At 42.5% G+C, this 27,984-nt stretch overlaps 3 protein-coding genes across 6 annotated transcripts; 2 read left to right on the forward strand and 1 right to left on the reverse strand.

The window, feature by feature from the left end:
- Positions 1-8: 8 nt before the first annotated feature.
- On the reverse strand, positions 9-3,504 carry ccnb1ip1 (cyclin B1 interacting protein 1). 2 transcript variants are annotated; one of them, XM_015044203.1, is made up of 5 exons: positions 3,417-3,504; positions 1,801-2,107; positions 1,568-1,714; positions 1,174-1,348; positions 9-511 (listed from the first exon to the last, which is right to left on the reverse strand). In XM_015044203.1, the coding sequence occupies exons 2-5, from the start codon at positions 2,104-2,106 to the stop codon at positions 345-347; spliced, it is 795 nt and encodes a 264-aa protein (XP_014899689.1). In that variant the 5' UTR covers position 2,107; positions 3,417-3,504; the 3' UTR covers positions 9-344. The 2 variants fall into 2 exon arrangements, with proteins under 2 accessions (XP_014899689.1, XP_014899687.1); XM_015044201.1 differs by lacking the exon at positions 3,417-3,504 and adding an exon at positions 2,933-3,143.
- On the forward strand, positions 2,504-27,942 carry slc7a7 (solute carrier family 7 member 7). Of its 2 annotated transcripts, XM_015044198.1 has the most exons (12): positions 2,504-2,556; positions 14,871-15,218; positions 15,766-15,812; positions 17,965-18,585; positions 24,194-24,319; positions 24,457-24,601; positions 25,517-25,640; positions 25,724-25,827; positions 25,913-26,009; positions 26,611-26,760; positions 26,836-27,019; positions 27,321-27,942. In XM_015044198.1, the coding sequence occupies exons 4-12, from the start codon at positions 18,093-18,095 to the stop codon at positions 27,389-27,391; spliced, it is 1,494 nt and encodes a 497-aa protein (XP_014899684.1). In that variant the 5' UTR covers positions 2,504-2,556; positions 14,871-15,218; positions 15,766-15,812; positions 17,965-18,092; the 3' UTR covers positions 27,392-27,942. The 2 variants fall into 2 exon arrangements, with proteins under 2 accessions (XP_014899684.1, XP_014899683.1); XM_015044197.1 differs by lacking the exon at positions 15,766-15,812.
- si:ch211-212k18.5 (sal-like protein 3) lies at positions 5,681-12,237 on the forward strand. Of its 2 annotated transcripts, XM_015044195.1 has the most exons (4): positions 5,681-6,084; positions 7,629-8,420; positions 8,496-10,969; positions 11,065-12,237. In XM_015044195.1, exons 1-4 carry the CDS (start codon positions 6,012-6,014, stop codon positions 11,281-11,283), a joined length of 3,558 nt encoding a protein of 1,185 aa, XP_014899681.1. In that variant the 5' UTR covers positions 5,681-6,011; the 3' UTR covers positions 11,284-12,237. The 2 variants fall into 2 exon arrangements, with proteins under 2 accessions (XP_014899681.1, XP_014899680.1); XM_015044194.1 differs by having other exon boundaries at positions 7,629-10,969.
- Positions 27,943-27,984: the final 42 nt, after the last annotated feature.

The following is a 27,984-nucleotide window of genomic DNA, read 5'->3' on the forward strand; positions in this document are numbered from 1 at the left end:
GTCCCAGCCTGGATTTCACATAACCACCAGCTTTGGTTGTTTATTACGGTGCACTGGTAAACATGTTTACAATTTATACCTTCAATAATAATTCTATCAGTTAAATAAACATAAAAAATATCAATAATAACTACTGAATTATCTTAGTCAATGTGAACTAGATGATCTACACAGATGGAAAATAAAAGTCACCAATAACAAAAAAATCTACTATTACATAAGCATATAATATAGTCAATTAATGCAAGAAATACACTTATAGTATTCATAAGTCATCAGAACACACCAGAAAAAAAAAAAACATCTGTAAATTTGACAGCAAGCATAAAAGTAAAGATTTGCTTTCAGTGCTTATTGATGAAGGACTGGTTCTTGTCTCTGGCCGGAGAGCTGAACTGGAAGAAGGTCTTGGCTCGGTCGGCCTCCAGGCAGGAGAAGAAACGAGAATCGCCGAGGGGGGCAGCAGAGAGGAACTGAGGGCTTCTCTGAGGGGTCGCCTGCCGGGCCATCGCTAAGTGAAACCCAGGAAACAGACGGATGGCATTTATCGTTGCTCCGATGAACGAAGACAACTTGTATTAAACAAAAGAGTTTATAAATGTGCCTTCTCAACACTGCCTTGCATTATGAGTTTATTTTGTTATAGCTTCTTTTGCTTAAAGGTGTTTCACCTCTGACCCTGCATCTAATGGCATAAATAAACCGCTTAGGTATTATAGAGCAAAAGCTGTCAAAAACATGCTACTTCTGTTCTGGAGAAAAAAAAATAAAGATGACTTTAACACTATGCACAATCATCAGAATTACTCAAGATTTGGGTGAATTAACACCTGTAGCACATAATGGTAAGGTGTTATTTTCATAGATCATTCTTTAAAGGGGCTAAAAAAATTTAGTTCATTGGCTCTGGCCTAATGGTCTGGAAGCAGCGCACTTTGATGGGCATCACTGCATGACGCCAGGAAGGATCTGAAACTACGTTCAGGTAAAACTCTACACACTCACACACGCAAACCACATCGTCTGGAAATGCTGATTCCAGTTTTACCTGGTGATATAGTGACTAATATCTTTGTTTTTTTGTTGTTGTTTTTCCCCCACAGGTACTTACAAACTATCATTTAGGGAACCTGGTTTAAAAACTTGAAAAACAGGATGGTGTGTTTGCAATACCGATGCTCAAATCTCGATTTCCATACAGCAGCGGCGTCTCTCGCTCCCCGGCTCCCACCACCATGTTACGCAGCCTCAGGGAGTCGTACAAGCCCTGTAGCTTCTGGTATTGCCTGTTCCTCTCCATCAGCCTCTCTGACACCTCGCTGTACTTCCTCTTGTACTCCTCCATCACCTGAGAAAAAAAAAAACATTAAAGAGTTGTATCATTTCCAAAAGTTCAAAGCTGAGTTGGATATATAACAATGATCTCTATCGATCTCTGAGCATTTTGTGCAAACTGCATCACACAAGTACTGTATTGTATTTTTTTTTTCAATTAGACAGAAATTGGAGGATGTGATGAATACGTTGTTTCTTAAAGTAAGTTGCAGCTAGAAGATTTGCAGCTTACTTTCTTCAGCGAGGCGATCTCCCCCCTCATGGCGGTGAGTTCTATTTCTCTGCTCTGGTTCTGCTGGTTCAGAACTTTCTCCATCTGCTTCAGCTGTGTGTCAGCACGGGAGAGACTGTATTCTTGGTACATACGCTCCTGATGGACCTGCACACACAAAATTTGACTAGTTAGGCTTTGCTTTAAGGGAGAAAACGGAGCAGGTTTTACGTGCAAATAATGAGATACTTGACCTGGTAGCTCCAGAAGGCAAGAGCACGAGAACTGATGTCCAGGACTATGTCTGGTCTCAGACCTGCCAGCACCATGGCTTTATACTCCTCACAGGGCGACAGCTCTGTCCTCACAATGTCCAGCTTCCCGGACAGGGCAGTGGAGCACGCCGGGCAGATGGCAGGAGAGCGACTGAACTCACCAGACCCGTGCTGATCACAGAACACGTGGGAGCAGGATGTGACCCAGGCGAAGCCACTCAGCTTTGCCCGACACTTTGGGTAATTGCACAGCAGTGTGTCGTCACCGAGAGACATGGCCATCATTCTGAGGAAAAAAAAGAGCAAATTTTCTTAGAGTCCAAAATATTAATACTGGGAAAATACATCTATAGTAGGTAAGCCAAAACATTCTGGGCAATACATGAAAGTTCAGAATTTATTACAGAAATCAAATGTAGATTTTAATATTTTCTGGTATGTCATCAGTATCAATATGTAGTCTTTTGAAAAACGAGTTGTCTCAATTTTGCCCAGTTTTAAAAAAATATAACAACCCTGCCAATTCTTCCAAATTGGCCAAAATGTCTGCTGCTTTCAAATTTAAAAAAGAAATTTAAAGTGAAAATAATTTACTTTCAGTTAGTACGTAATTTATAAAGTACTAAAACTTTTCTTATGAAGTACTTTTTCCACAGTATTTCTCATCAAATAATAATGACCCTTGAGTGCTTAGACTACGTTTCAACTACTACTTTGGCTGCTAATGCTAACTTTGTAAGTTATTACATTTTCTGCTTCTTTTTACCAACTTTTAATTTTTTAAAACAGGAAACCTACAATATAAATTTACATTATATTTTTATGAAGTAAATAACGATATTTATACATTTAAAATTAAGCTATGTTTCCAGCAATTAAATGCTAAAATTAGCTAGAGAGCTAATTGTGGTTTAGCTTGCCCACTAACTACAGCTAATTAGGGTTGGTTTTTGTCGCGTCACTTCTGTGTTTATTAAAGGCGTTTCCTACTATTTATTTATTATTCATATTTTTAAAACAACCTCTTACAGCACTTTTCATTAAAATACTAAAATAAAAACATAAAACAGGCATAAAACTTATGTTTTATCATCCAACGGCTAACTCTTACCAGTTAATTCTTCCTCTAGCTGTTAGCATCAAGTGGCGCTATACTAAAGATTGAATCTGACTGTTAATAATACTAAAGATTATATTAGTTATATAAATATATAGTTATATAAATATAACTAATATACCTCAGTATTACAACCTTCAAACGACTAACGTTGATCTTATGTACCATAAGCAAGTCGGACTATGTAACCTATTATTAATTACAAGAATTAATAGTGTCAATCAGTGGCTTTCAAAGTAGGTGCCGCGGCCCATGGAGGGCCACCAGAGGGAGTAAGGGGGGGCCAGAAAAAGCTGAATGAAAAATGAAAGCAAAAATAATAATAATAATAATAATAATAATAATAATAATAATAATCATCATCTAATAAATTTACTAACCATACATTTTTAATTATATTTTTTAATCATAAAATAAAATCTGTTTTTTAATAATTAATAAAATCTAAGTTAAAATAATTTATTGAAATGTTATTTACCATGCTCATCTTTCTGATTGGCTGCCAGTCAAATTTATTAAGCTACTTTGCTCCTCAAGCTAATGTAGCAAGTGTGAAATGGACATGTTTCTGACAAGAAAGACTGAAGAACTTATGGCCAACTAAAATCAGAAGGTATGAGGCAGAGTTTATGCTAAATGAAGGTAATAATTATTCAACAGTGATTGAAAATGAGAAAAAAAAAACATTCTAAAATTTGATGTTTTTTACTTATTTTGTAGCATTGCCTGTGATTTTGCCTGTAGGGGGTTTCCACCCAGAAGTTCATGCTGTTTGTTGTTTGGTCATGCATGGAAACGTTTGGGAGCCCTTTGTATAAGTTACTGACCTACACCAGGGTCATTTTAAGCTGTACAGAATTTATGTAAATATTCTTGGTGGACTAAGAAAATGACATTCTTCTGACGACTATATATCAACTTTATTCGACAGGTTTGTGTACACAAATAGGACATTTCAAATTGTTACAACTTTGCTCCCAGTGAAGACGTTTAAAATATAAATATATGAGAAAGTTAGTTAGTTAGTTAGTTGGACTTTTCTATGTTGCTTTGGCTTCTTCGTCTCTGACTGGATAATGACAATTTATTACCAGCTTCATCCAAATTCGTCACAAGGTCTTTTGCTTTTGTTCTGGGATTGATTTTCAAGTTTTGCACCAAAATCTGTTCATGTCTGGGGCACAGAATCCGTCTTCTTCATGAACGGTATAATGGCTCGACATTCCCATGATGTTTATTCACATAATTGTTCAAAATGCTAGAAGGTGTCACAAACTCATTGAGGTTCACAATCCCCTTCCTGATAAGTTGTCTGATTTAATTTGATTTTCCATGATTTCAACGTGGTTTAGGAAGCAACTTGTTTTAATGTGTTAGATCCACAGACCTGTCTCCAATTAACTCAACTAATTGTGATAAGCTTGCATAATTGTCTGCAGTTTCCCAAATTGTACAGGGTATTGTAATCTTGACTTTGAAGAGTAATAACAATCTCTCTCTCTCTCTTTTGATGGCATTCAGGAAAAAAATAATAATTCTGGCAATTCTAATAGACCTAAACATGAAAGGTTTAGTCTGGTTTAATAGTCAATGAGAGAAATACCTGTTGTTTCTCTTAAATGCTGTAAATACCTGGTGATAATTTAGAGGGATTTCCCTTTTGGAACTGAATTACATAACTAAATCTGCAGTTGTGTTTTGAAGTAAAGGCCAGGTTACACTGTAATAATTGCTCTGTGTGTTTTAAATGTTACTTAAAACATGGTGCCTCCACCTCCTCCTCCTCCTCCTCTCTCTCCCCCCTCTGTAGCTTTTTTATCCATCTCTCCACGTGGTACAGGAGTAAAGGCAGGGGGTGAAAGAGGGGCATTGTGCTGTGCAGCAGTGGATCCGGGGGTTCATAGTGAGAGAGGGGAGATGCTCACTCAACTGTGTCCAGCTCGCCATTGTCGATGATTCCCCGTCTATTCTCTTCCTTTTAAATAGAGCTCCAGTGTAAGATGCGGGCTTTTTTGTAGTAGTGGTGGTTGGAGGGGGTAGGGGGGTGGGGTAGTTGTATTATGGACTCGGTGATAACACACGAATTACATACGTGGATGTGGAATGGCCCCACTTTGCGCACAACGCTGCTGTTGATAATTGGCCCTATGGAAATCAAAAGGTTAGAAATATTGACCGTGGCACAATAACAACACTACAAAGTCAGAATTTCATAGAGATCAGGTTATCAGGCAACCTGCCTTGTTTATAACGAGACTCACTTTCTTTAATAACTGCGGAAGCCAGGAGTCACCTGTTAGATTTGTTTTACTGTTTATTGTAGTTTGATCAAATATTAGATAATTACCATTATAGAATAATCACAGCGCCCTCCCCCCTGCCCCCCAGTTAAAAAGTCAGCACTTATGCCCTCTTAATTATTTTTATTTTATTTATTCATTTTTTTACGGCGTCCAGTAGTCCAGGGGTCACTTTTTATTTATAGTTTATTGGTTCGGTGTGAGTGCAAAAAAAGGGCAAAAAATAAATAAATAAATAAATGAAGCTGAGAGGGAAGGGAAGAGAGAACCCAGGGAGGTTGTGAGTTACACGCTATTGAAATGCAAATATCATAGAACAAGGAGTGGTTCAGTGTGTGTGTGTGTGTGTGTGTGTGTATGTATGCATGCAGCGGAGCAGCAGTAGGAGAGGAGGGGCACAAATTGGACAAGTTTTTTTTTTCTTTTTGAAGCTGGGGTGGGGTGGTGGGGGGGAGGAGAAGGGACTTTAGAAAACAGCCACACACACACCGCAGCTCCATATGACACGGTGCGGCCAGGCGGATTTCCATACAGCAACTCTTTTTTGTTGTTGTTGTTGTTGTCTTGAACTTTCTTCTATGCAGAGATTTCTCCTTTTTCCTCCTTTGAGGTTTGACTTAAGAATTTGTGAGAACTGTGCTCATTTGGGAGATTGAATGCGCGCAGGAGCTCGTTCAAGTGCGCAAAAAGAGGAAAAAAAAAAAAACAACGAAACGTGTCTGGTGCCATTCGAGCGACTGATGCCCCCCTCTCTGTCTGACTCGCCGTGAATCATGTCACGCCGGAAACAGAAGAGACCCCAGCAACTCGTCAATTCAGATCCGGGGGGCCCGAAGTTGCTGCAAGGTGAGAGACTACCTTTATCTTTCTTTTGGTCGTTTAAGTGTTTTATTTCAGAGAAAATGAAGCTAGGTGAGCGATTCACTTTTAGAGTTGGCAACAAAAAATTGAAGAGCACCGATGTTCGCGTGATCATATTACAAACAATCCATCTGAGTTGATGGTCCAAGAAAAGTTTACATGTTTGTCTTAGGTTTAAATTAGGCAGACTGTCTAATTATTTAGTGCACCAACTCCCACTAAAAGAAGCCAGAGTCACTTTGGTGGATGCCTACAAATTTCCTCTCTGTGAAGTGAATAGAGCAGGATTAGCCATCTGTGGTCATTTTCACGAGCTGCCCATCCTTTAGGAAACTAACAGGCTACTTAAGGCTGACTGCTGGAGCTCTTTTATTAGCATGAAGCACTCACAATAACCTGCGTTGTCAGGGGGAAGGGAAGGGGGTTTTTTTTTTTTTTTTTTTTTTTTTTGAGGTAAAGATTAATCTTCCACTCCTGAATTGTCTTCATTCTTTGCAGTCCATCTATACTTTTCTTCCTCATGCACCCCTCTTTTCCCATTTTCAACCCTCACAATGCCTCCTCCATCCCCTTTTCTTTCCCAGCTCTATTGACTGTATACTTCTGCACAGCTGGGGGGTTGAGATGGATAAGAAAAGGTTTCACGCATTATTGCCAAGTTAATTTATACCTCGCGCGCACACAATGCTTTTCAGGTAAAACTTTAGAAATCAGAAGTGCAAGTTTAGATTTATAGTTTGTGATAGGTTTCCAGCAGGTGCAGGTTTGTTTCTAAATAACAAGGAGGGAATTTCTGCGAGGTACAGTCTTTCATTCCATCACTATACCTCTCCAGGAGGGAGTAGTTAGTTTGTCTCTCCTTTGTTGTTACCCTCCCCCTTCTTTTTTTTTTTTACTCTTTCTCACTCTGTGCTCAAGATTCTGAAAGAATTTGACCCCTGGGCGGCAGAGGTCAGATTAGTTGACCAATCAGAGCATGTGGACAGTACCCAGAACCCTTAGCATGGCCTGACCCTCGACCTCCACTGTGACGTAAGGGGGGAGGGTGAATGAGGAGATGAAAGACGTAACTGCCGCAGGGAGGGGGGCTGGGTTAAGAGGGGTTATGGGTTGTCTAGGTGATGTCCATTGTCCTTTAAAATGTGCTGCTATAGCAACAAGGTGGTCTGTGAGCTTTTTTGTGTGCGCAAGATGTTTGAAGAGTTTTGCTCCAGGGAGCACAGATTGAGACAAGACATTTCAAAGACTGGTGGACTGTGAGTTTCTTCCACTTGTTTATTTGCTTGTTGGAGGTCATTTCCAGGCGAGCGTTTTCTTTTGAAGCTGTAACTGTATCTTGTGGTATGCAGACAAGTTTGCAAACTAAATTTTGTAAACAATAACTAAAGTCACTGAGATAAACAGTCTTGGAACGTAACTGGATATGTGGGTTGATATTGGGAACAGAGTTTTACACAGTTGTTCCTTGTGAACAAATTCCCATTTTCTGTTTTTTTAATAAGTGTTATTTCTTTCTAACCGATCCTCAGATGACCACCTGAGCTTAAAGTCACCATCCACATCTCTGGGATCAGACCTAACCTCATCAGGTTCTTCCTCCTCATCCCCCACCTCACTACAAGACTGCCAGCCACCCCTGGCCACTCGCCCGTCTCCTGGAGGGCTCCACGCGCCTTCTTTGCCCAGTGAGAGCTCACCTCCTCCCCACTGGCCCAGTCACATCGCTCCCTTTACCACCTCCCTCCCCAACACCCACTCCTCCCTCTCCCCTGACTTTCCTCACCCATCATTGTCTTCCCAGACACACTCACCTCCTCCCCTGGATCAATCCTCTGGTGCCCACAGCCTGAACCACCAAGTTAACACTCTCTCCGTCATGACCTCTCCCCCAATGGGCAGCTCTGCCACCACTACTACCTCTTCCTCATCTTCTTCTTCCTCCTCCGCTCAGCAACCTCAACCAGACAGCTCCAGTCCTGGTCAGCAGCAGTCTTCCACCTCATCAGGGGAGCAGGGGCAGATCCAGGTGCCTCAGACCCTGGCAGTGCTTTTAGAAGAACTGCGGGTCCTGCAGCAGCGGCAAATCCACCAGATGCAGATTACAGAAGAGATCTGTCGGCATGTCCTCAGGCTTGGAGGAGCTGTCTTTGGCCAAGATAACAATGCACAAGCTAGCGGTGCAGACTGCAACCAGAAGTCCACTGGAACAGCATCTTCATCACCTACACATCCTTCAACCAATACTCCAGTAACCACAGCTTCATCCCTTTTGAGTGGACTTCCTTCTCCCCTCTTTCCTCAGCCAGCCATCTCCAAATCAGGTACTTCACTAATCAATGGAGATAGATCCCAATCCTCCTCAACTTCTAGCTCATTTTCATCCTCCTCCTCCTTAGCTATTTCTTCCAGCATCAATTCATCTGTGGCCTCCCTGCACCCTCTGTCCTTGTCCCTGGGCCTGTCACCACGCTACCTCCACGAGAAATCATCCAACACCTCTTCGTTTGGTCACAGCAATGGCATGAGTTTCCAAACTCCTTCCCTTCCCACGACCAGCCACTCACAAGATATTCAGTCAAGCTCATCTCTTATCTCTGCCTCCCCGTCAGGACGCCCTCAACATGTCTGCAGGTTCTGTGGGAAAGTCTTGAGCAGTGATTCATCCCTCCAGATTCATCTGAGGTCACATACAGGTGAAAGGCCCTATCAGTGTCCGGTGTGCCTGAGCCGTTTTACAACCAGAGGAAACCTCAAAGCCCATTTCCTGAGACACAGAGAGCAGAACCCAGAGCTGTCCCTTTCTCTGCTACCCCCTGCACTTTCAGAGCAAACACAGAGTGGATCGGCCCCAGGTTCAGTTCAAAGGAGAAGAAAACGACGGGCTGATGATGACGAAGCATATAATGGAGTGAAAGGAAGTGTTCCCAGTATAACAGAGAGCATGGCTTTAGGATTATTGTCTGGTGGTTCGACTAGGCCCTCGCCTTCCTCTCTACCTCTGCCTCCCTCAGTGGACATGGCTCTTCTGTCCACAGCCCATTCACTGCTACAGTTAAACAGAGCATCAGCAGCTGTTTCTAGCACATCTAGCACTGCTCTGCCTTCATCATCTCCATCTTCCTCTTCTACTTCTAGTCAGTATAAAGGAGCTAAACAACAGCGGTTTGATGAAAACACTCCTCCTCACTCTACTCTCCACACAACTTCCCCATACTCCCAACTTGCCCACCTCCCCAAGATACTTTTTCCGGGAGGTGCATCCCCCCACCACCTTGCACTTCTCAGGCCTCCAGGTCACCCATCCACTTCCCACCTCTCCTTATCTCATCAGCTACCATTCCCATTCCCTCCTTTCCCAAAACCGCCCACCTCTTCCCCCTCCTCCTCCTCACCCACCACCTCCACCCAGACCTCAGACACTTCCAAGTTGCAGCGGCTGGTGCAGAAGCTAGAAAAGCAGCCACAAGGCGGTGCCTCCTCCTGCCCTTCTGCCTCTTCTCCTTCCACCTCCTCACAAACCTCTGCCGATGTTAATGGTGATACAAATGTACGTGATCTGACTACCACCTCAAGTGCCTATCGCAGAGAGATGTTGGCTGCTCTCGGACTGAGCCCAAGTGTCAGTGCTGCAGTGACTGGTCAGGGAGTCTCAGGTTCAGGTCCTACAACTACCACTTCAGCCCTGCCCACAGCCCCCATTGCTAATCAGTGTGGAGTGTGTATGCGTGTTCTCAGCTGCCCCAGAGCTCTTCGGTTGCACCAGGCCACACATCTGGGAGAGCGCCCCTTTCCTTGTAAGCTTTGCGGCCGTTCTTTCTCCACAAAGGGCAGCCTCAGGGCACACCTGGCCACTCATCGTGCCAGGCCCCCGAATGCCCGTGCCCTGAATTCTTGCCCACTCTGTCCTCGCAAGTTCACTAATGCCTTAGTTCTACAACACCACATTCGTTTGCACCTTGGAGGGCAAATACCACCTGATGAGGAAATTCCTCCCGACGATGGAGCAGAAACAGAAGGCGCTACCTTTAAAGACAGTCACGGTGAGCCTATTAGCTCCCTATCAAAAGTGCAAATCCTTCCACTTGCCTTAACAACAGGGTCCAAGTCTCCAGTGGATGCCCTCTGCTCAGGATCCAGTTTTAAGCAGTCCAAAGCTACTGATTCAGATTCTGTCAAGAATGAGGAATTGGAGCGTTCAACTCCAAGTGTTAGTCCACCTTTAAGCTGTAATCCCCCCTCAGCAGGAGCTGATAAAACTCTGCAGCTTGCAGTAATTGCCTCAGCTGAAAGCCTCACAGAGGAGAAAACCCAGACTGACCTAGGCTCTGCCAGTCCTTTCAAAGCACCCTTACCTAGCTCTCATTCAGTTGTAGACAAGGTAGAATCTGTTTCTGATGATACTCCTCTCTCCCTATGTGTTTCAAAGCCTGGTGTTGATAATACTACACCCAGACTAGTCAACAGTGATGTACAACGTTCCCCAAATGAGCGCGCACCAAGTCCCAGTCACACTGCAGACCCCCCATCTGTGGATCCTGTACCTTCACTTTCACCGCCCACCAGCCCTGGAGCTACCCTAGAGGCAGAGGAGACTGGTAGTGGTGTTAAACAGGAATTGCGAGGAAGAAACACTTCCAGTAGTAAAGGGAAAAGCGATGCTACTACATCCAGAGAGCCTCTTCCTATGTCTGAGCCAGAACTGGGTAAGGAAGCACCAGTGAAGGAGGATTCAGCTGCCCTGAAGAAGCTGTCGGATAACCCAGAGACTCCTGCAGGGGCATCAACACCACACGCCCAACCTGCTCGACCCGACAAGCCCTACAGCTGCTCCCACTGTGGAAAGGCGTATGCCAGCCGAAGTGGACTTAAGGTATAGTTAAACAAATAAACATTTGCTGAAATGCCTTTAAAGTAATACATTCAAGCCTATTGGTAACTAGTTGTTGTGTTTCTTCTCATCAACAGGGTCACATGAAAATGCACCCTGGAGTGTTGATGACTACCCCTAGCAAGGCTCAAACCAATGAAAGTGACCCTACAGAGGACCACGGTACTTCAAATAAAATCTCTGCACAGCAGGAGGAAAAGCAGGGACTGGCCCCTGAGAAAGGTGACAGCGCAGATCTGCTCCCAACCAGTGGTGGCTCGGCTGTGACCACTGACACCATGGACACTACAACATAGGATGTGTTTCAATAGATCCTGACAAAGGGAATGTATTTTTAATAGAACAATAATTGTTTTGTAGAGTCTGTAATTCTAACTCATAATTAGTATTTGAAAAAGAAAAATAGGTATAGTTTATTTTTAGTACTATGACAAAAAAAAATGTTGAATGTAGTATTTCTGCTGTCTATTTTTGTACTTCAAAGACCACAGTGAGGCCTTATCCTACGCCCTTCAACGCATTGTCCACTTGTACTTTGCTGACACATTTCAGCATGTACTGTATAATATCTTTCTTACAAGTAGTATACGTTGATTATTTTTTGTTTGTTTGTTTTGAAAAGAAGTGTCCAGAAGTTTCATACCAAAACAGGCCATGTTTATAATGGCCACTGAACTGTACATAAAAACTGCGGTTGCCTTTTTTTATTGCTACTGTTTCCTTTCCTTTGTTTTAATGCTGCTTAATGAGTGTTTTCTGATGTACTGAGTTGCACTGTGAGTTGCACTGTGTCCCACGCTGCCGAAACATCTGCTGAACAAACTCACCCCTGCAATGGCTGTAACCACGATGATTGTATTATCAACTCCGGGTGGTTACAGTAAAATCTTTTGTGATGATGGTGAATGTCTTCCCTGTTTTTTTTCTTTTCTTTTCTTTACTTTTTTTTTCCTGGTGCTATCTGCAATTCTGAAACCTCCAACAAGGATGAGCCCCATCCTCTTACTGCTCCCTCCACTCGATCCGCTGCTCTCTCTCAGCGCACTTGAGGGTGCTTCACTGCTTCGCAAATCGTACGCACTCACTGGATTCTCTGCTTTGCTCAGTTTAGTATTTGTATGCGTTGCCTTCTCCCTGCTACCCCCCCTCCCCCTCTCTCTCTTTCTTGTAGCAATGACAGAATGTGTTCCCACGCTTCCCATGTGATGTTAAAAAAAAAAGTAAATAAAACAATGGCAATGTGAAGTGGAGCCTGGTTTGTTGCTTTTTTTTGTTTTTGTATGTTCGTGTTTAAGCCTCTGTCTCTGTGAATTCATTTATCTGTTTAAGCATTCTGGTTGCATGACTCTTGTTCTCTGTGAGCCTGTATGCACTCTGTTGGTCAGTTTTCTCTTGTTTGTTCCAGTTCTCTGTGTGTCTGGATTGGAGGAGGGAGGCTGGTTGAGGGGGTCTCCTTTGTCTGAGGAGCTGGGCTGGCTGTCTCCTAATTCTGTCTTTTAAGCCCTCAATGTCTTATAATATGTTTCAGTTCCCCAGCGCTGTGTGTGTGTGTGTGTGTGTGTGTGTGCGTGTGTGTGAAAAGAATAATCAGAGCCTGTATGAGTGTTATTGAGGGTGCAGCTGTAGAGGCAGCCACCTCCCTCCCTCCCTCTCCCCGTGTCATTCTCTCTTTCATACGCAGTCTCTTTCATTTTCTCTTTCATTTCCCTCCATCGCTCTCTGCATTCACCCCATCATCCCCTCCTTCCCACCCCATGTAATGAGCTGACACATAGGAAGCTCTAATCCTCTCACAATGCCTCCCCCTTTCCCCCATCAAAAAAAAAGTGACTGGAAACGGGACAGGGGGCAACAGGGACCAACCTGGTCCAGCTGTCCCCAAAATGGCCGCCTTTAATCCACCAACCCCCTCCATAGTAGCTTTTTTTTTCCCTTCTTCTTTTTTTGATCCTGTAGGGGATCCAGAAACCATGACGACCGGTAACCAGGGGGAAAGAATGGCCAAGAGCAGAGAGAAGGACAAAAGCTGTGAAAGGAGCCATGTGTGAGAAGTTTGTCCACATGCGTTCATGAGTGACAAGAGACGTGTCTCAATCAAACGGCAAAGAGTGAGAAAGTCAGAGGTTTTGAGAATCCCAGAGAAGGTGACCGTGAAGGCCCTCTGGTGTCCCAGCTTTGATCACATGTGACCTGGCCGTTACTCATCAGCACACATTAATCACCGGCCTGTGGCCATCGGCCATTCACCGTAATAACTTATTAAAGGTCTTTAAGGACACATGTAGAGCCCATTAATGATGAATCAACCCCAATTTAGAAGACAAAGCGGCTGCTATCTCTTCATTGGCCTCTAATTCATTTGATTACAGTAATTAAAGCTGCCATTCAAGCAAGACTTGAGCACACCCTCAGATCAGTTGCAGATAAGGAAGAGGGTGAGTGCTCGATTTATTGAGAAAAAAAATGGAGCTCCAGATGTAGCAAAATTTCTGTCACTTAGCGCTACTGCGTACTATTGTAAACCACAAAAGGATCACGCATTATGGACAAAGAGGAACTACTTCAGCTAATGTTTTCACCTATTTGAGTCTTGATTTTTGCTTCAAAGGTTCTCAAGAGTGAAGTTGAAAAATATTAACAAACTTCCAGCATTAACTGAAGTCATGCCCCAGGAAGACTTTTCCTGTTATCTATTTACCTCTGAAGTTTTGTGATGTGAGAATAACACCTAACCCAACATAACCATTCTCTATGTTTCAATTCAAAACCACTAACTGATACGTCCAACAACAAAATTAACTCTTATTGGCCATACAAGCTAATGGCAATGTACTTATTTCCATCCCTGCTACTTTCAAACTCTGTGGCAACTAAAGCAGGCTGTAAAAAGACATGGTTTAAGATGCAATGCTGCCATCTTGGATTCTGGCATCTGGGTTAGTGAGAAAATCCTCCTCTCCAAATCAGCATCTCCGTTTCTGACTTCTTGTCATTTTTGCTATTTCAAACCAAGAAATTCCATCTTTACAATACCTATAAGAGACATAGTTACATATTATCCCTTGACCAATCATGTAGTGCTATTTGACAAATTTTTAGTTTATTTATTTACTTTGACTTAGTCAGTCTGGAATAGGTCCAAATCCCTTCTCTCTGCTGATTTATATTATGTCGTGGAACTTGGAAATCTTGGTATTTATCCCGTGAATAAATGTACAGTAAAAGCTTGAACACCATGTTATGTTAGAAAATAAAATAAATATTCTGTATCTACACTATTACCAAAAGAACTAGACGTAGTGTCAAGATATTATGTCGTGGAACTTGGAAATACCAAAAGAACTAGACGTAGTGTCAAGATATTCAGCTTCACTTTAAAGCCACAAGAGGGAGCCATAGTACACCAACTGTTTTGGTCCTTTTGCTATAACAGGGAAAAGTTTGAGTAAAACGTGACGCCACTTTTGTTACGTCATAAAATTTACTGTCAGTGGGTAAAAACTTTTGAATTGTGTTATTTTTATGAACCCAGATTAAACAACACATATTTTGAGGCTTATATTCTGGTTTTTGTCGTTTTAGTACAGGCCTACTGTCCAGTATTTAGCATACTTTTAGTTAATATTAGGGCTATTTTAGAGTTTCTATGGTAGGTTTCTCTTTCTAAAGTAATTTATAAGATGTCTTCTTTAAAAACGTCTCCAATAGTTTCTTAAACCTTTTCTTTGTTTTAAATCTCAGGTCGTCATTATTAAAGGGACCCCGCCGGGGTGTACCAGCCGTTCACCTGACGTAGCACCTTGCTTGCTTGGCTTTCGTTGATAAGTTTCCTCCCTGATTTTAATTAAAACACTTGTATTAAATAATAATGATCTCGTTGCAGGCCTTTTAATATCCGACCGAAACTCACTGAAACAAGACACAGTGTCCCAGTCTTCCTCCTGCTAACGCGTCAGAAAGCAGAAGCGCAAATAAAAGCCACAAGTGCATCATCAGCTGGGCAGAGGAGCGGCTGTGAGCAGAGTCAAAACAAGAGGAAACAGCAGCACAAAGGCAGAAGAGAGGAGGAACACACAGGAGGGGGGCTTATTATTGACTGTAACACCGGGGAGGAACAATGATATCTCAAGCTGGCTCCCATTACTGAACAGAGGCAGGACTTCACCTCATTTGTAGCCACGCTGCCCCACAGCCTCCAGGACATCAGCAGGACTGGTCCTAAAGGCACAAGGTGAGTCCTCCTCTAACAGCTGCCTGCAATCTGACATATCGAACCGTTTTCCTAATGATTCAAACAGGAGAAGCTGATAGAGGATAGTAGATTACAGCACTGGCTCCATTTAGCCCATCATTTATTAACTTGTAGTGTCATTCATTGCACACATGTTTGATTGTTTTCTGCATGTGTTGCTAAGAATGAAAGGGATTGTGTTTGGATTTGTGTTGTTTTTAAGGTGTAACGACTTGAGATGTGCAGATTTGTTGGATTCGGACAACCAGGTGTTGTGTGTTGCTACCTCAGGTCCATCTGTCACAGCTGAGCTGCCATGTAGGAAATAAAGGGATGATAATAACATAATGTCAGTGCAACCGATCTACGGTTTGTTTTTGATTTGCTGGTGAATGGTTGAGTGGAGAGGAATTATTCTGGATCCAGGATGTAACCTTCACATACTTATCAGCAGCTTTTGGACCTTGCTCTCTGTTTCTGTGAGAGCCTCACCTCTCTGTGTCTTTGGCACATGAACGGGCACTCATTGCACTGTCCTTCTTCGCAGAGACTCCTTCACGAAGCCACGTGCTGCTGGTCTGCTGCTCCCTCGAGGTATCCGAGCCGTCCAAGGCTTTTACTGTCTCCTACTGAGATTCTCTTTCAGCTGTTTTTCATTTTCACTCTCAGTTTCTGGTGTCGATTAAGGTATATCTACTGAGGTATCTCAAACCAGGTCTGATTACCCTCTTCAGTGTTTTGTCAAATGATTTCCTTATTTTGTATTTATTGTATTTGAATGAATCTTTAAACCTTAATCTGTCCATTTGAGGAACTCTTTTCTATTGATTCTTTTCACCAAGAGGAAATAAAGGCTAATATGTGGATAAGAAGTGATCAAATTCCAGACATGTAGCGCCCCACGAAAGTGTTGACTGTTTCCAAATTTGATCACTTTATAACTGCAAACTTAAATGTATTTTAATGGGATTTCGTGAGGTAGACCAGCAAAAAGCACTTGATTGTGAAGTGGAAGGAAAATGATGTTTTCGAAACTTAGAATAAAACCTGGTCTGAGTCTGTGTCAACACTTTGTGGAACCACCTGGCACAGCATGTCGTTATACGTCTCTACCAGCTCTGCAAATCTAGATACCTACATTTTTGCCTATTATTCTTTGCAAAACATCTTAAGCTGAGTTAACGACTGAATGAAGAGCATCTGTAAATGACTATTTTCAAGTGTTGCCACAGATTCCCAGTGGGATTTAGATGTAAGCTGACTGAACCATTGTACCACATGGATGTGCTTTGATGTAAGCTGTTCCCTTGTTGCTCTGGTTGTGTCTTAGGGGTCACTGACCTGCTGGAAGCTCCAGGCTCAAGCCTGTGCAGCTTCTAACAGATTGTCTTTCAGCGCTGGCCCTATATTTATCTTCATCCATTTGCCAAGGAGCTTTGAAGAGCTTCTGTGTCCCCACAGGAGAAAAGCATCACCACAGGATAATGCTGCCTCCACCGTGTCTCACAGTGGGGATGTTTTTTTCTGGGTACAGTGAAGTGTTAGTTTTCCATGCCACAAAGTTCACTTTTGACCTGAACACTTTTTTTCTGTGTCCCTTTCATACTCAAAAGAGTTTTCTTTCCACTGTTCCATAAAGAACAAATTTAAAAAGTACACTAGTAATAGCTTTAATTAATTAATTTTTCCACCTGTGGATATCTGCAGCTCCTCCAGAATTTCATAGGGCCTCTTTTCTGCTTCTCTGATTAATGTTCCGCTTGCCCAGTTTGGGTGGCCATGTTTGGCTAGGTTTGCAGTTGTACCCATAATCCTTCAGTCCATCCAGCCATTGTCTGAAGGCTGGTCACACGTCTGGTCTGTAGTATTAACATTTTCTGGTTATGAATTGAACGCAGCTCTGTGAGACAATCTAACTGAAGGTGAATGTTTTATAATCCAACTTCTCCACAACTTTCTCCCCTGTCCCGTCTGCTGGGTTATTTGGTCTTTGTGATGCTGTTTTGCTCATCAATGTCCTCTAACATTGGTGAGACTTCACAGTGCAGCTGCATATATACCGAGATAAAATACACACATGGACTACATCGGAAGGAGGATGTTCTCTCTGGATTATATTAAGGAGTATTGGCTTAAAAGAGGCTGAATGCAAATGTATTTACCCTGTTTCTTTCACTTCTTTCATCAATCAAACGTATAAAGCTAATCACTTATTGGAGGTCAGAGCTGATTACCCAATCAGAAACGTGAAAGGATTTGCTTCTTGCGACGTCTGCCTCATCATCATTATCATCATCAGACTTTGCCTGCTGAGGATGATGAACTTTGGAAATCATGTGACCTGTGTCCCCTGTGCCGACACTCTCAGTGCGTGGGCGGCTCTGAGGCTCAAACGTGCGTCTCGGTCAGTTTTCCTTCCTCAGCTTTTGGTTACCAACGAGGAGCATGTTTGCTTCCCCTCCCCGTCTCTCTGTAAATACACTCAACCTTAAAAGGCCATTTGCAGCGGGCCCCTAATGGCTCTCCAATCCACAAAACTGCTCTCCAATCCAGCAGTGTCCACAGCGGTGGTGTAATATGTTTTCATGTATATTTGTTCTTTGTTTGGCATCCCCGGGTGTGGGAAATATGTTTTTACCTCACGAGCCTTCGTGAGGTTTTAGAGTTTGTTGGGTGTTTTTGTTGCCGGGAATCAGTTTCCATGGTTGCATCCTCACTGATACCTTCTTGTGTGTTTCCTTCGCAGATGGCGGGAGATAAACGAAGATAACCGAGGGGAGTAATTTCATCTTCAGCCCCATTTTTGGGCAACAAAACGTTACCTCTGGGACTCCAACACCAACCTAAAAAAAACTGCTAGCTTGAACTTGAACAATGGCGTCCTACACCCCATCTCCCACGGAGGAAGGGACCAACGGCGGCCCGACGTCTGCTAAATCTGAGAGCTCCGAGGAGTCCATGAAGCTGAAGAAGGAGATCTCCCTCCTGAACGGGGTCTGCCTCATCGTGGGGAACATGATCGGCTCGGGGATCTTCGTCTCGCCCAAGGGCGTCCTCATCCACAGCGCCTCCTATGGCCTCTCCCTGGTGGTGTGGACCATTGGGGGGATCTTCTCCGTCTTCGGGGCCCTGTGCTACGCCGAGCTGGGGACCACCATCACCAAGTCGGGGGCCTCCTACGCCTACATCCTGGAGGCCTTCGGTGGGTTCCTGGCCTTCATCCGGCTGTGGACGTCCCTGCTGATCATCGAGCCGACCAGCCAGGCCGTGATCGCCATCACATTCTCCAACTACATGGTGCAGCCCATCTTCCCCACCTGCATCGCGCCGTACGTGGCCAACAGGCTCCTGGCTGCCGCCTGTATATGTAAGTAGACTCAAGCAGGAGTATAAAGTTTTGATTTTATTACTGTGGTTGCACATCGGAGAGAAGTCATGTGAACTTTAGGGAGTGGAGAAGTGAAAGATGGTGACACCACGGCTGCAGTCAGCAAGTCTGCAGCAGAAATAATCGCTGAGTTTAGATGAAAAGGGGAACTGAGCCGCCCTGAAACCTCAGTCAGGAGTAACCAGCCAGGGGAAAAGTTATTTTACTCAATTTAAGAAACTTAGAAGCCGCGTTCACAGGTGGACCTTTTTTACCAAGTCGGAAACACTGCGAGGTTCCTCACAGAAGTTTGTTCAGGTAACTATAGCCAAAGAGTTAATAAAACGATCAATAACTCATCAGACTGCTCACCTGGGAGGATTAGTAGAGAGGGAACTGGACTCAGAGCTTATTAAAACATTGCCTGAAAGATAAGTCGTTGGATTCAAGATAAAATGCGTTCACATTGTGCTCGATAGCTGTCAGAATTACTCCTTCCTACCTGGAAGGAATGCATTAACAAACGCACACTTTAAATACGAGCACAAACACACACACACGCACACACACACACACACACACACACACACACACACACACACACACACACACACACACACACACACACACACACACACACACACACACACATGGTCCATTCAGCGATAAGCAGCACTTAAAGGCGGAGCCAATAGCGGCGAGGTAAAGTCCTCGCTGCAGGGAGACTCTGACCTGAGAGGCTAACAGGCAGCTGACAGCTCAGCACAACAGCAAACCATAAAAATCCACTTCCTGTTGGTTCCGCCAAAAACACCATGATCAACGCTGGGCATCCACAAAGTATTCACACCCCGGGTTAAATGCCAGGTTTTATGATCAGCCTGTAATAAAAAAAATCCTTTTAAAAACACCTTTAGTGTGACACATATATTGCAGAATTCAACTGGAAAAACAAAAAACAGTTGTAAAGCTTGTGTTTTCTTTAAAATTAAACTTATTGGTTAATTTTAATATTCAGCCTTCTTCAGCCTATAACCTCCAACACGTAGCAACTCTGGTAGATGAAAAATGTTCAGCTGTCCTTGTACGACAGGATGATACTGAAGCCAACCAGTATTTGAAAACTGTATTTAGATGCAGCTACATAAATGTTTATTCATGTTTGCTTCAGTGAAGGATTGGGTTAAAGTTGCAGATATTTTTGTTTATTTTTCAGTTGACTAGTACAGGATTTATGTCACATTTAAAGTGGAAATAATTTTGACTTATGCAGCTGATTGTGGGTTGCGTAGATCAGCTGTATCAACGTAGTCTGTTATGAAACAGATGATTCTCAGTTTTAATTTAACTCCACACTATTTTTTTTTTTTACAAACAATATAATCTGGTTCTATTGATGGTGAGTAATTGATGTTTTCAACCTGCTAAAACTCAGATTCTTTTAAATCAGATACTTGAAATCTATCCAGTCTTTTCCAGTTAGCCTCAAACATATTGCTTTTCATTTTGCCACTGGGTTTAAAAAGTTCCTTACCGGGATTTAACTAAGCAAATACATAAGGGCCTCCCATTGGATAATTACTGTTTCTGCTGGCAGCAAATTATATTTAACCCTAACTGATCCAGTTAATTGTTTCTCATTTCTTAAACAGTCATGTTGGAAGGCAGATACCATAACCATGGAAAAGATGATGATCTGCAGTCATGCAAAAAAACACATCTAAAGGGATTGCTGAAACTACTGAAACTGGGTTAAGAAGTTTGACGTGTGTGAAGTGTGAGGAATTTGGTCAAGTGCCATTAAATGGGACTTGACCATCTGAGTCTCAACTGTTTATAAAAAAACATCCCAAGTGCTTAAAAAACACCCACCTAGCCAATAAGTTAATGTTTTTTGGTGTCTGGAAAAAGAGCCGTTTCAAAAACCAGCCTATTGTGAAGGGACATTCGACGGGCACTGTGCTGTTACCTAGCAACCCCAGCGAAGCCCAGCTTGTCACCTAGCAACCCAAGCTGAGCTCCAGCGCGTTTAGTCAGCTGGTTTTACTGCGGGATATGCTGTACAATGGCTGCTGAAAAAAAAAAAAAAAGAAGAAGAAAGTTTTGCTTTTGATGTTGTTGACTTACCATCCAGAAACCAGTTAGCATTCTTATTGGTTCCGCAGGAGGTTCCACTTCTGCTTTTCATTGATGTCACCTAGTAATTATAAATAGCGCATTTTTACGTGCCAGTGTAAACATTGAAGTGGAGGTTCATGGCCAGCAGCAGCTCATTTGGATTTAAAATGACAAGAGGCCTTAAAAGAGCTCATTTTAACTCTAGTAAATTGACCTTTATATCTAAGTATTTAGGAGTTTCCTGACTGTCTCTCTGCAGTCACACCAGTTTAACGGGGTTAAACTGAATCACTGTAAAACCTCAGCAAGTGCTCTTTAGTAATTACCCATTCAGGAAGCAGAAACTTGCTTTATAAATTGCAGGACACTTCCCAAACAAAAACTCTCAGATGCAAGGATTTGTGATAATACAAAGAAAAATGAAAGAAGATTTATTCAAGCAAAAAGCAGTTACAGGTTCTCATTTCCAAACCAAAAGTACATCCTAAAAAAAAAATCCTTTCTTCACATCCTGGAAATCCTCTAATAGAAGAGAAGCCCAGCCTCGAAATGTTATATTAAAATTCCCCAAACAAAAACTGTTTTGCAAAACTAAAAACTCCTGAGCAACATTAGTCCTCCAAGCTTTTATATGAGTGAATATGAGTGATTGACATATAAGGAGGGGTTACAGAGAAACATGAGAAAGTGAGAGCAGAGTCTCTGAGCAGAGGGAGAATCTGTTGATGCCTTTTATAGAGTTGCTTTCTGTCCGTATCTCAGTTTCACCCGTCTCCTTGGATACTTGTGGGAAGCTCCTCCGTCCACCGCCATACGACTCCTCCTCACTTGGCCTTGAATCCCTTCCTGTGGCTTCTGCCTGCTGTGAACTGAAGCACCTGAATCCAATAATCTGAAGGTCTTTCATATCAGACAGAGGGCCGACGTCGGGGCCTTCAGCACCAAGAGCTGGCAGTGGCTTGAGTCTCTTAATGATAAAGGCAAAGTTAGCATAAGATTAGGACTGAATTGGATAATCGTGATGAATCGATTATTGAAATAATTAAGTCAGCAATTAATTTAATTAACTAGAGCATACAGGCTCAAAAGAAGGCCATTTGGTGAAAGATCAACACACTCAGATCATACATTAAGCTAAATCTGTACAAAAATATATACATTTTACATTTAAGATCAAATAAAAACTTTGTCTGTAAAGATGCTCCATCCAGAACTTCTCAAATTGTTTTAGCTTCACCGTTATCAAATTCAGTAACAAAAAAAACCTCCTATTTTGCAGTTTTTGCTGTCCAGGCTTATTAATTAGTTGATCCAGAAAATAATCTCCAGACTATAGGGATCCTATGCTGTTGTATTTTTAAAAAATAATTGTTTATTTGCATTTATTAATGTGTTTCTAATATTGTGTAATAAAAGCTTAAGAAAAATCTGTATAATAAGCCAGAATTTTTTTAGATTAATCGATTAATCATCATTTTCGATTATTGAAGTAATCTTTAGTTGCAGTCCTTCATCACATGTCTAGAAAGTTAAATATTTATTTCTTCTAAACCTTTTGATACATTTTAATCAAACTGAACAAATAATATTCTTATTTGTGTTCATTTTACGTAGTTTATATCTGATTGTTTTAGATTTTTTCTAAATATCAGAACCCTACAATGTTTTCAGGATCCTGACTTTTAAGCATACACTTAAACCTGACTCACAAATATGTGATGCTTGTTTTTTTTTATTGTGTTTGAATAGACTTCCTGTTGATCTCAGACATGGTGTGATCCTCCAAGTGTTTAAAAAACAAAATTTTTCCTAATAAGTTTGTTAAACCAGATTTAAACAATGTCTCAGACTCGTCCTAAAACACTTTACGCAATCGTTGAACCGTGGTAAGTGAAAATGCTAAGACTCAGCCTGCTATGTCAGCTGCTTTGGAGGGCAACTAATTCTATCAGCATTCATAAAACTTGCACAACGACTAATACTCCCTCTGGGGAGGGAGTCAGATAAAAAAGGACATTTGCAAGAAGTGCAACTATGTGGAGATCTTCAAGTTTCTGTCTTTATGGATTAGCTGCTGATAAGAAGATAAACACTGTGACGCTGCTCAAGGTGAAGGTGGACAATATGTCAAAGGAAAGCAGCTCAGATCAATTTCTTCTGTCGCTGGTTTGTTAGGAGCGTAAATAGTTACAAATTTAAATACTGAGCTCAAGTGTAAACTCACGAGGTCAGTTTGGGATTACAAATCTTCCTCTCGACCTTTTGAAACTCGCCTTCGCAACAGTGTCCAATCCCGTTGAATCTTGTCACATTTTGCCGTGTTATTCAACTTTCAACACATTGTAATGTGAATTACAAACAGAACTGTGTTTAGTTTAATCTCAGTGTAGCTCTGTGAAACCCTCAGGTGTCTGTTAGGGAACAGTAATGAAATGGCATCAACATCTCACAAAAAGGAAAATGTTGAATTCATTAAGTGAAAAAGTTGAGGTGTTTGGCACGGCTGAGGTCCGAGCAAAACATGTTTATCAAAATAAAAATACAATAAAATAGCTGTGGCATCCACAAATCTGGCTTTAATGGAAGAAAGCTGATGTTCAAAGAAAGCAGAATTTACTTTTCTGTTTGACTCAAACCATGTTGGGGAAGTGGCTAAAGTGTGACAAAGATGCTCTGGTCAGATGTTAGTAAAAGGAAACTTTCTGTTCTGTCTGTGACTCATTCATTATGCGTGTCCTTCTGAACATAAAATTTCCAGGGAGATGCATGGTGGTGGCAGCATTATGCAATGGGAATGTTTTTTTTTTCAGCTGTGACAGGGAAACTGGGGACAGTTAACATTAATATTTATAATGCCAGACATTTAACTGCTGCAAGCTACAAAAAGACTTATGACTTGGTCAGAAACAGTCTGAAAATAGAGCGAGAGCTCCAGAAGATTTGTTTAGATCAAAGTATGTACATTCATTAGTGGTCCAGTCAAAGTCCAGATTTATACATCCAGTTTACAATATGTAAAAAATATTAATCTTGAGGTTCACAGATGCTTTCAATTCAAGCTGACTCAGCTTAAGTCGTATTGTAAATTCAAATTCGAGCCGCACTTTTCAGATGTGTCTCATACAAAATGTAAAACCCTGCATCAGTTCTACACTTAAAATCCAAACTAAATCCACTGAAGTTTGTAGTGGCAGTGTGACAGAACGCGAGAAGGTTTAAGGTCCTGAATCCACGGGCAAGGCGCTGTACCTGCGTGTGTGTGTCTCTCTGTGTGTGTGTCTCAGTGTGTGAGCGTCCGCCTGTATGTGCTGCTCTCAGCTGTTTCCTCGCCTGACAAACAACAGGCCGCTCCGCTTGAGTCAGCAGCAGCGTTTCCTTAGATCAGCCACACGGAAACATGCTGGCGCACGCTGGAGTTTGCAGACCACACGTCTCCACGGACTCCTCTGCTCTCTCTGACTGTCTGTCTGCCTGGCGGCTCCCCTCACAGGTCTGCTGACCTTTGTGAACTGCGCCTACGTGAAGTGGGGCACCAGGGTGCAGGACTTCTTCACCTACGCCAAGGTCATCGCCCTCATCGCTGTCATCATCACCGGCCTGGTGAAGATTGGACAAGGTCAGCTCACCGAGTCGCCGAGCCGACACTAAACGTCAATGATTAGATGATTGGCAGGATACTCTGCTGTTTTCTCATTAAAAACAGCTTAATGATTACTGAAAGTGTTTTTTTTAAAATATATTTTCATCTTCCAGGTTACACCCAGAACTTTGATGGCATGTTTGACGGCTCCTCTCAGGACCCAGGACACATCGCTCTGGCTCTGTACTCCGCTCTGTTCTCCTACTCCGGATGGGACACGCTCAACTTCGTCACAGAGGAGATCAAAAACCCAGAGAGGTGGGCAGGCCAGAAAAAACCCCCCTCTGTACCACCCCAAATGGTTTATTATGCACATGTAACAAGCAGCTTTTACGGAAGTGTTGAGCCCTCCTGCTGACCGAACTACCAGAGCCAGTTTAGATAAGATTAGACTCACCCTAATAAACATAGATGATTCAATCAGGTTTAGGTCAGGACCTTATCAATGTCAATTCCAGTTTTGATGATATTTCAATTAACTTTCCTGATTAGCAAACTAGTAAACTGATCATTTTCAAACTGTTCTCAGTCAGATTAATTGAGTTTCTTAATAGCATCAAAAAAGCTTTGAGCTGTGGAGCGAAATGGGGTTTTCAGGTTTTGCCTTTTGTCGTTGTGCTGGAAGTCGTCTTGGTGGCGGATTTGACATGGAGTAAGGCTGCATGAACTCAGGAAGAGTTAACTTCTTAGTCTAAATCAGTACATTGTTAAATTATTGACTGAATAAAGAAAGTCACATACAGTCAGTAAATCTAATTTAAACATTCAAATCAATACCTGCTGATACTAAATCCTTCAACGTGTCATTTTTACCTTTGTTTCTCTCATAAGGTCCTAAATGCATTGATTTAGTGCCCCATTAATAGTACTTTGTTCTGCACTGATGCGTTTAATCTAAATCTTTTCCTCTGTTTTGTTTAACATTTGTGAAGAAGAGCCAGGCTTTTAAATCAAATTCAAAGAAACCTGTCACAAGAGAGTCGTTGCTTTAATTCGGACAAAGGCCAGCCTGATTACGTCTGGATCTCCAGACTCTCCCAGGCAGATTAGGTGTCAAACATCCTCATCTCAGCTCTTCTCTCTCTCTTTCTCTATCTCTCTCTCTCTGAGCTGAACTTGATCTACATCTCTTCTGCTTTGCTTCCCCCTGCTGGTCGTCTCTGTGAACTGCAGAAATCTTCCCCTGGCCATCGCCATCTCCATGCCCATCGTCACGGTGATCTACATCCTGACCAACGTGGCTTACTACACCGTCCTCCCCATCAACGCCATCTTAGACAGCGATGCCGTCGCCGTGGTGAGTTCCTGGATGTTTTCGGTAAGTCTTGACCTTTGTGACGGAGGGACTGTGGTTTAAAACCTGCTGTTGTTTCGCTGCAGACCTTCGCAGATCAGGTGTTTGGCGTGATGAACTGGACCATTCCCCTAGCGGTGGCTCTCTCCTGCTTCGGCGGGCTGAACGCCTCCATCGTGGCGGCCTCCAGGTGAGGCGTTCAGATCAACAGGACGTCAGTAGGAGTCATGAAGCAAACCCATACTAACCCACCTTCTGTGTCCTTTCATGAACAGGTTGTTCTTCGTGGGCTCCAGAGAGGGACACCTGCCTGACTTCCTGTGCATGATCCACGTCCATCGCTACACACCCATTCCTGCCCTCCTCTTCAACGTCAGTCATCTACAAGATCTTTTCACCTAATTTTAAATTTACCACTAGGGATGCACCGATCCACTTAATCACTTCGGATACCAATATCTGATATCTGAGATTTGACCAGTCCAATACAGAAAAACAGTATTGAATTGATTTAAAACTTTGGTTTTTTGAAACACATACATGAACTGAACTGAATTATAAATTTATCTGATAACTCTGTACCAGAACATCACATTTAAATACACCACTAGCTTCACAAGTTTGGTCAAATATATAAAAACAGCACAACTTAGGAGTATAACACCTGATGTGAAATAAATAATAAAGAAACCGAAACTGGCTAAAACAACAGGTTGACTACTTTGGTCAAACTTGTATAAAAAAAATGCAACAAACTTTCTTTCAAATGGTTCAGAAAGTGCAATTAGGCATTATAAATATAATAAAGCATGACGTCGCTCAGAGCACAAACCATAGAATTAGATTGAATAGATCTGTCTTCATGGATCAGGCTTGTCATCTAGAATTTTTTTCAATATCAGGACAGATACCTATGTTAATATCTGTCACCAGGTTTCCTGATCTAACCAGGTTTCATTTCTCCCTCCTCCAGGGCTTTATGGCTCTCATCTATCTGTGCGTGGAAGACGTCTTCAGGCTGATCAACTACTACAGCTTCAGCTACTGGTTCTTCGTTGGCTTGTCCATCTTAGGGCAGCTCTACCTTCGCTGGAAGCAGCCCGACAGAGAGAGGCCGCTAAAGGTAGATCAGCCCCAGTCCAGACGTAGTTTCGGTTTCCAGACTCGAGCCTTCATCTCTCGTCTTTCCCTCTCACAGCTCAGCCTGATCTACCCCATCATTTTCTGCTTCCTCACCATCTTCCTGGTGGTGGTGCCCCTCTACAGCGACACCATCAACTCTCTGATCGGCATCGGCATCGCCCTCTCAGGAGTTCCTGTCTACTTCCTCTGCTGCTACACTCCGGCCACCAAGAGGCCGCTGTGGCTGCGCAGCTTCATCGGTAAGGCAAACCCAGATTGAATTAAGAACAATTCAATCATAAATCGAAGGATTGCAGGAAGTTTTTGTCATGAATTGTGAGGATGGTGTGTTCAGGTTGATGTGTGGTGTTGGTTTTCCCAACTTCCCGTATTTAATGTGCCACGTTTATCAAATTTATACCCAGTAGTTCTCCACTTAATAGTTTGGTAAAACTATCTGAATGGATCATTTTCTTGTCAGCCATATTTGTAGTTCATACTGACCACACCTTCCCAATTGGATGTTAAATCTTAAATCTTCTTCTCGTGTGTTTCTTTCAGCTAAGTGTGGCATCCTGATTCAGAAAGTGTGCTACTCGGTTTTGACCGAGATGGACGACAAATCAGAGTAGAGACGTTTGCTTTCCACACCCTGACAGACTGAAGACGGAGTCTGACCTCTGAACTCTGCTGCTGCTGAAAGGCCCCGCAGGACAAACATCTGGGCCTGAGCTGGACGCAGCGCTCTGCCTCGTCAGTCATCTCCACGTTATTCGTTTCTCACGGTGGCCGGAGCAACTTCAGGAAGAACACTGACGTGAACCAAGTCCGCATGCGCCTGAGCATCTCGGTGAAGAAACATTTAACTGAACCAAGTATTTTGTGTGAAATCATGGAAATGTTTTTTCCTTTTACTTAAAAGGCTACAAATTATTGATGAATTTGTTTTATAGTTAGGATTTTTGAAACTGAAAGCACTGCTGACCGTACAAACAGCCTCAATGTTATTTGCACACAGAAGGAAGAGAAATTAAATAAAGTGTGCGACTTTATGTTTGTGAAAATGTTTTATATTGTCAGCTGGGAGGTCTGCCAAGGGCTGTTTTTACATAAAAACTCTAGAGTTTGATCATGTTCAGCTGCAAAAGACTATTTATAATAAAAAGGACTTTAAAACTTTAAACGACTCAGGTTTGTACGTAATAAGCAGAGTTTTGTTTGTGAG

Source organism: Poecilia latipinna, unplaced genomic scaffold, assembly GCF_001443285.1.
Source record: "Poecilia latipinna isolate Pla-1442-1.1 unplaced genomic scaffold, P_latipinna-1.0 Scaffold664, whole genome shotgun sequence".
Lineage (NCBI taxonomy): Eukaryota > Metazoa > Chordata > Actinopteri > Cyprinodontiformes > Poeciliidae > Poecilia > Poecilia latipinna.

Excerpts from the sequence above, each read along its gene's own strand:
- ccnb1ip1 (XM_015044203.1), bottom strand. The coding sequence starts at position 2,106 with ATGATGGCCATGTCTCTCGGTGACGACACACTGCTGTGCAATTACCCA. Across the intron at positions 1,715-1,800 it reads TTGCCTTCTGGAGCTACCAG|GTCCATCAGGAGCGTATGTA; the intron begins GTCAAGTATCTC and ends TTGTGTGTGCAG. Across the intron at positions 512-1,173 it reads AAATCGAGATTTGAGCATCG|CGATGGCCCGGCAGGCGACC; the intron begins GTATTGCAAACA and ends GGTTTCACTTAG.
- si:ch211-212k18.5 (XM_015044194.1), top strand. The coding sequence starts at position 6,012 with ATGTCACGCCGGAAACAGAAGAGACCCCAGCAACTCGTCAATTCAGAT. Across the intron at positions 6,085-7,628 it reads GGGCCCGAAGTTGCTGCAAG|ATGACCACCTGAGCTTAAAG; the intron begins GTGAGAGACTAC and ends ACCGATCCTCAG. Across the intron at positions 10,970-11,064 it reads CCAGCCGAAGTGGACTTAAG|GGTCACATGAAAATGCACCC; the intron begins GTATAGTTAAAC and ends TCTCATCAACAG.
- slc7a7 (XM_015044198.1), top strand. The coding sequence starts at position 18,093 with ATGGCGTCCTACACCCCATCTCCCACGGAGGAAGGGACCAACGGCGGC. Across the intron at positions 18,586-24,193 it reads CCTGGCTGCCGCCTGTATAT|GTCTGCTGACCTTTGTGAAC; the intron begins GTAAGTAGACTC and ends CTCCCCTCACAG. Across the intron at positions 26,010-26,610 it reads TTCCTGCCCTCCTCTTCAAC|GGCTTTATGGCTCTCATCTA; the intron begins GTCAGTCATCTA and ends TCCCTCCTCCAG.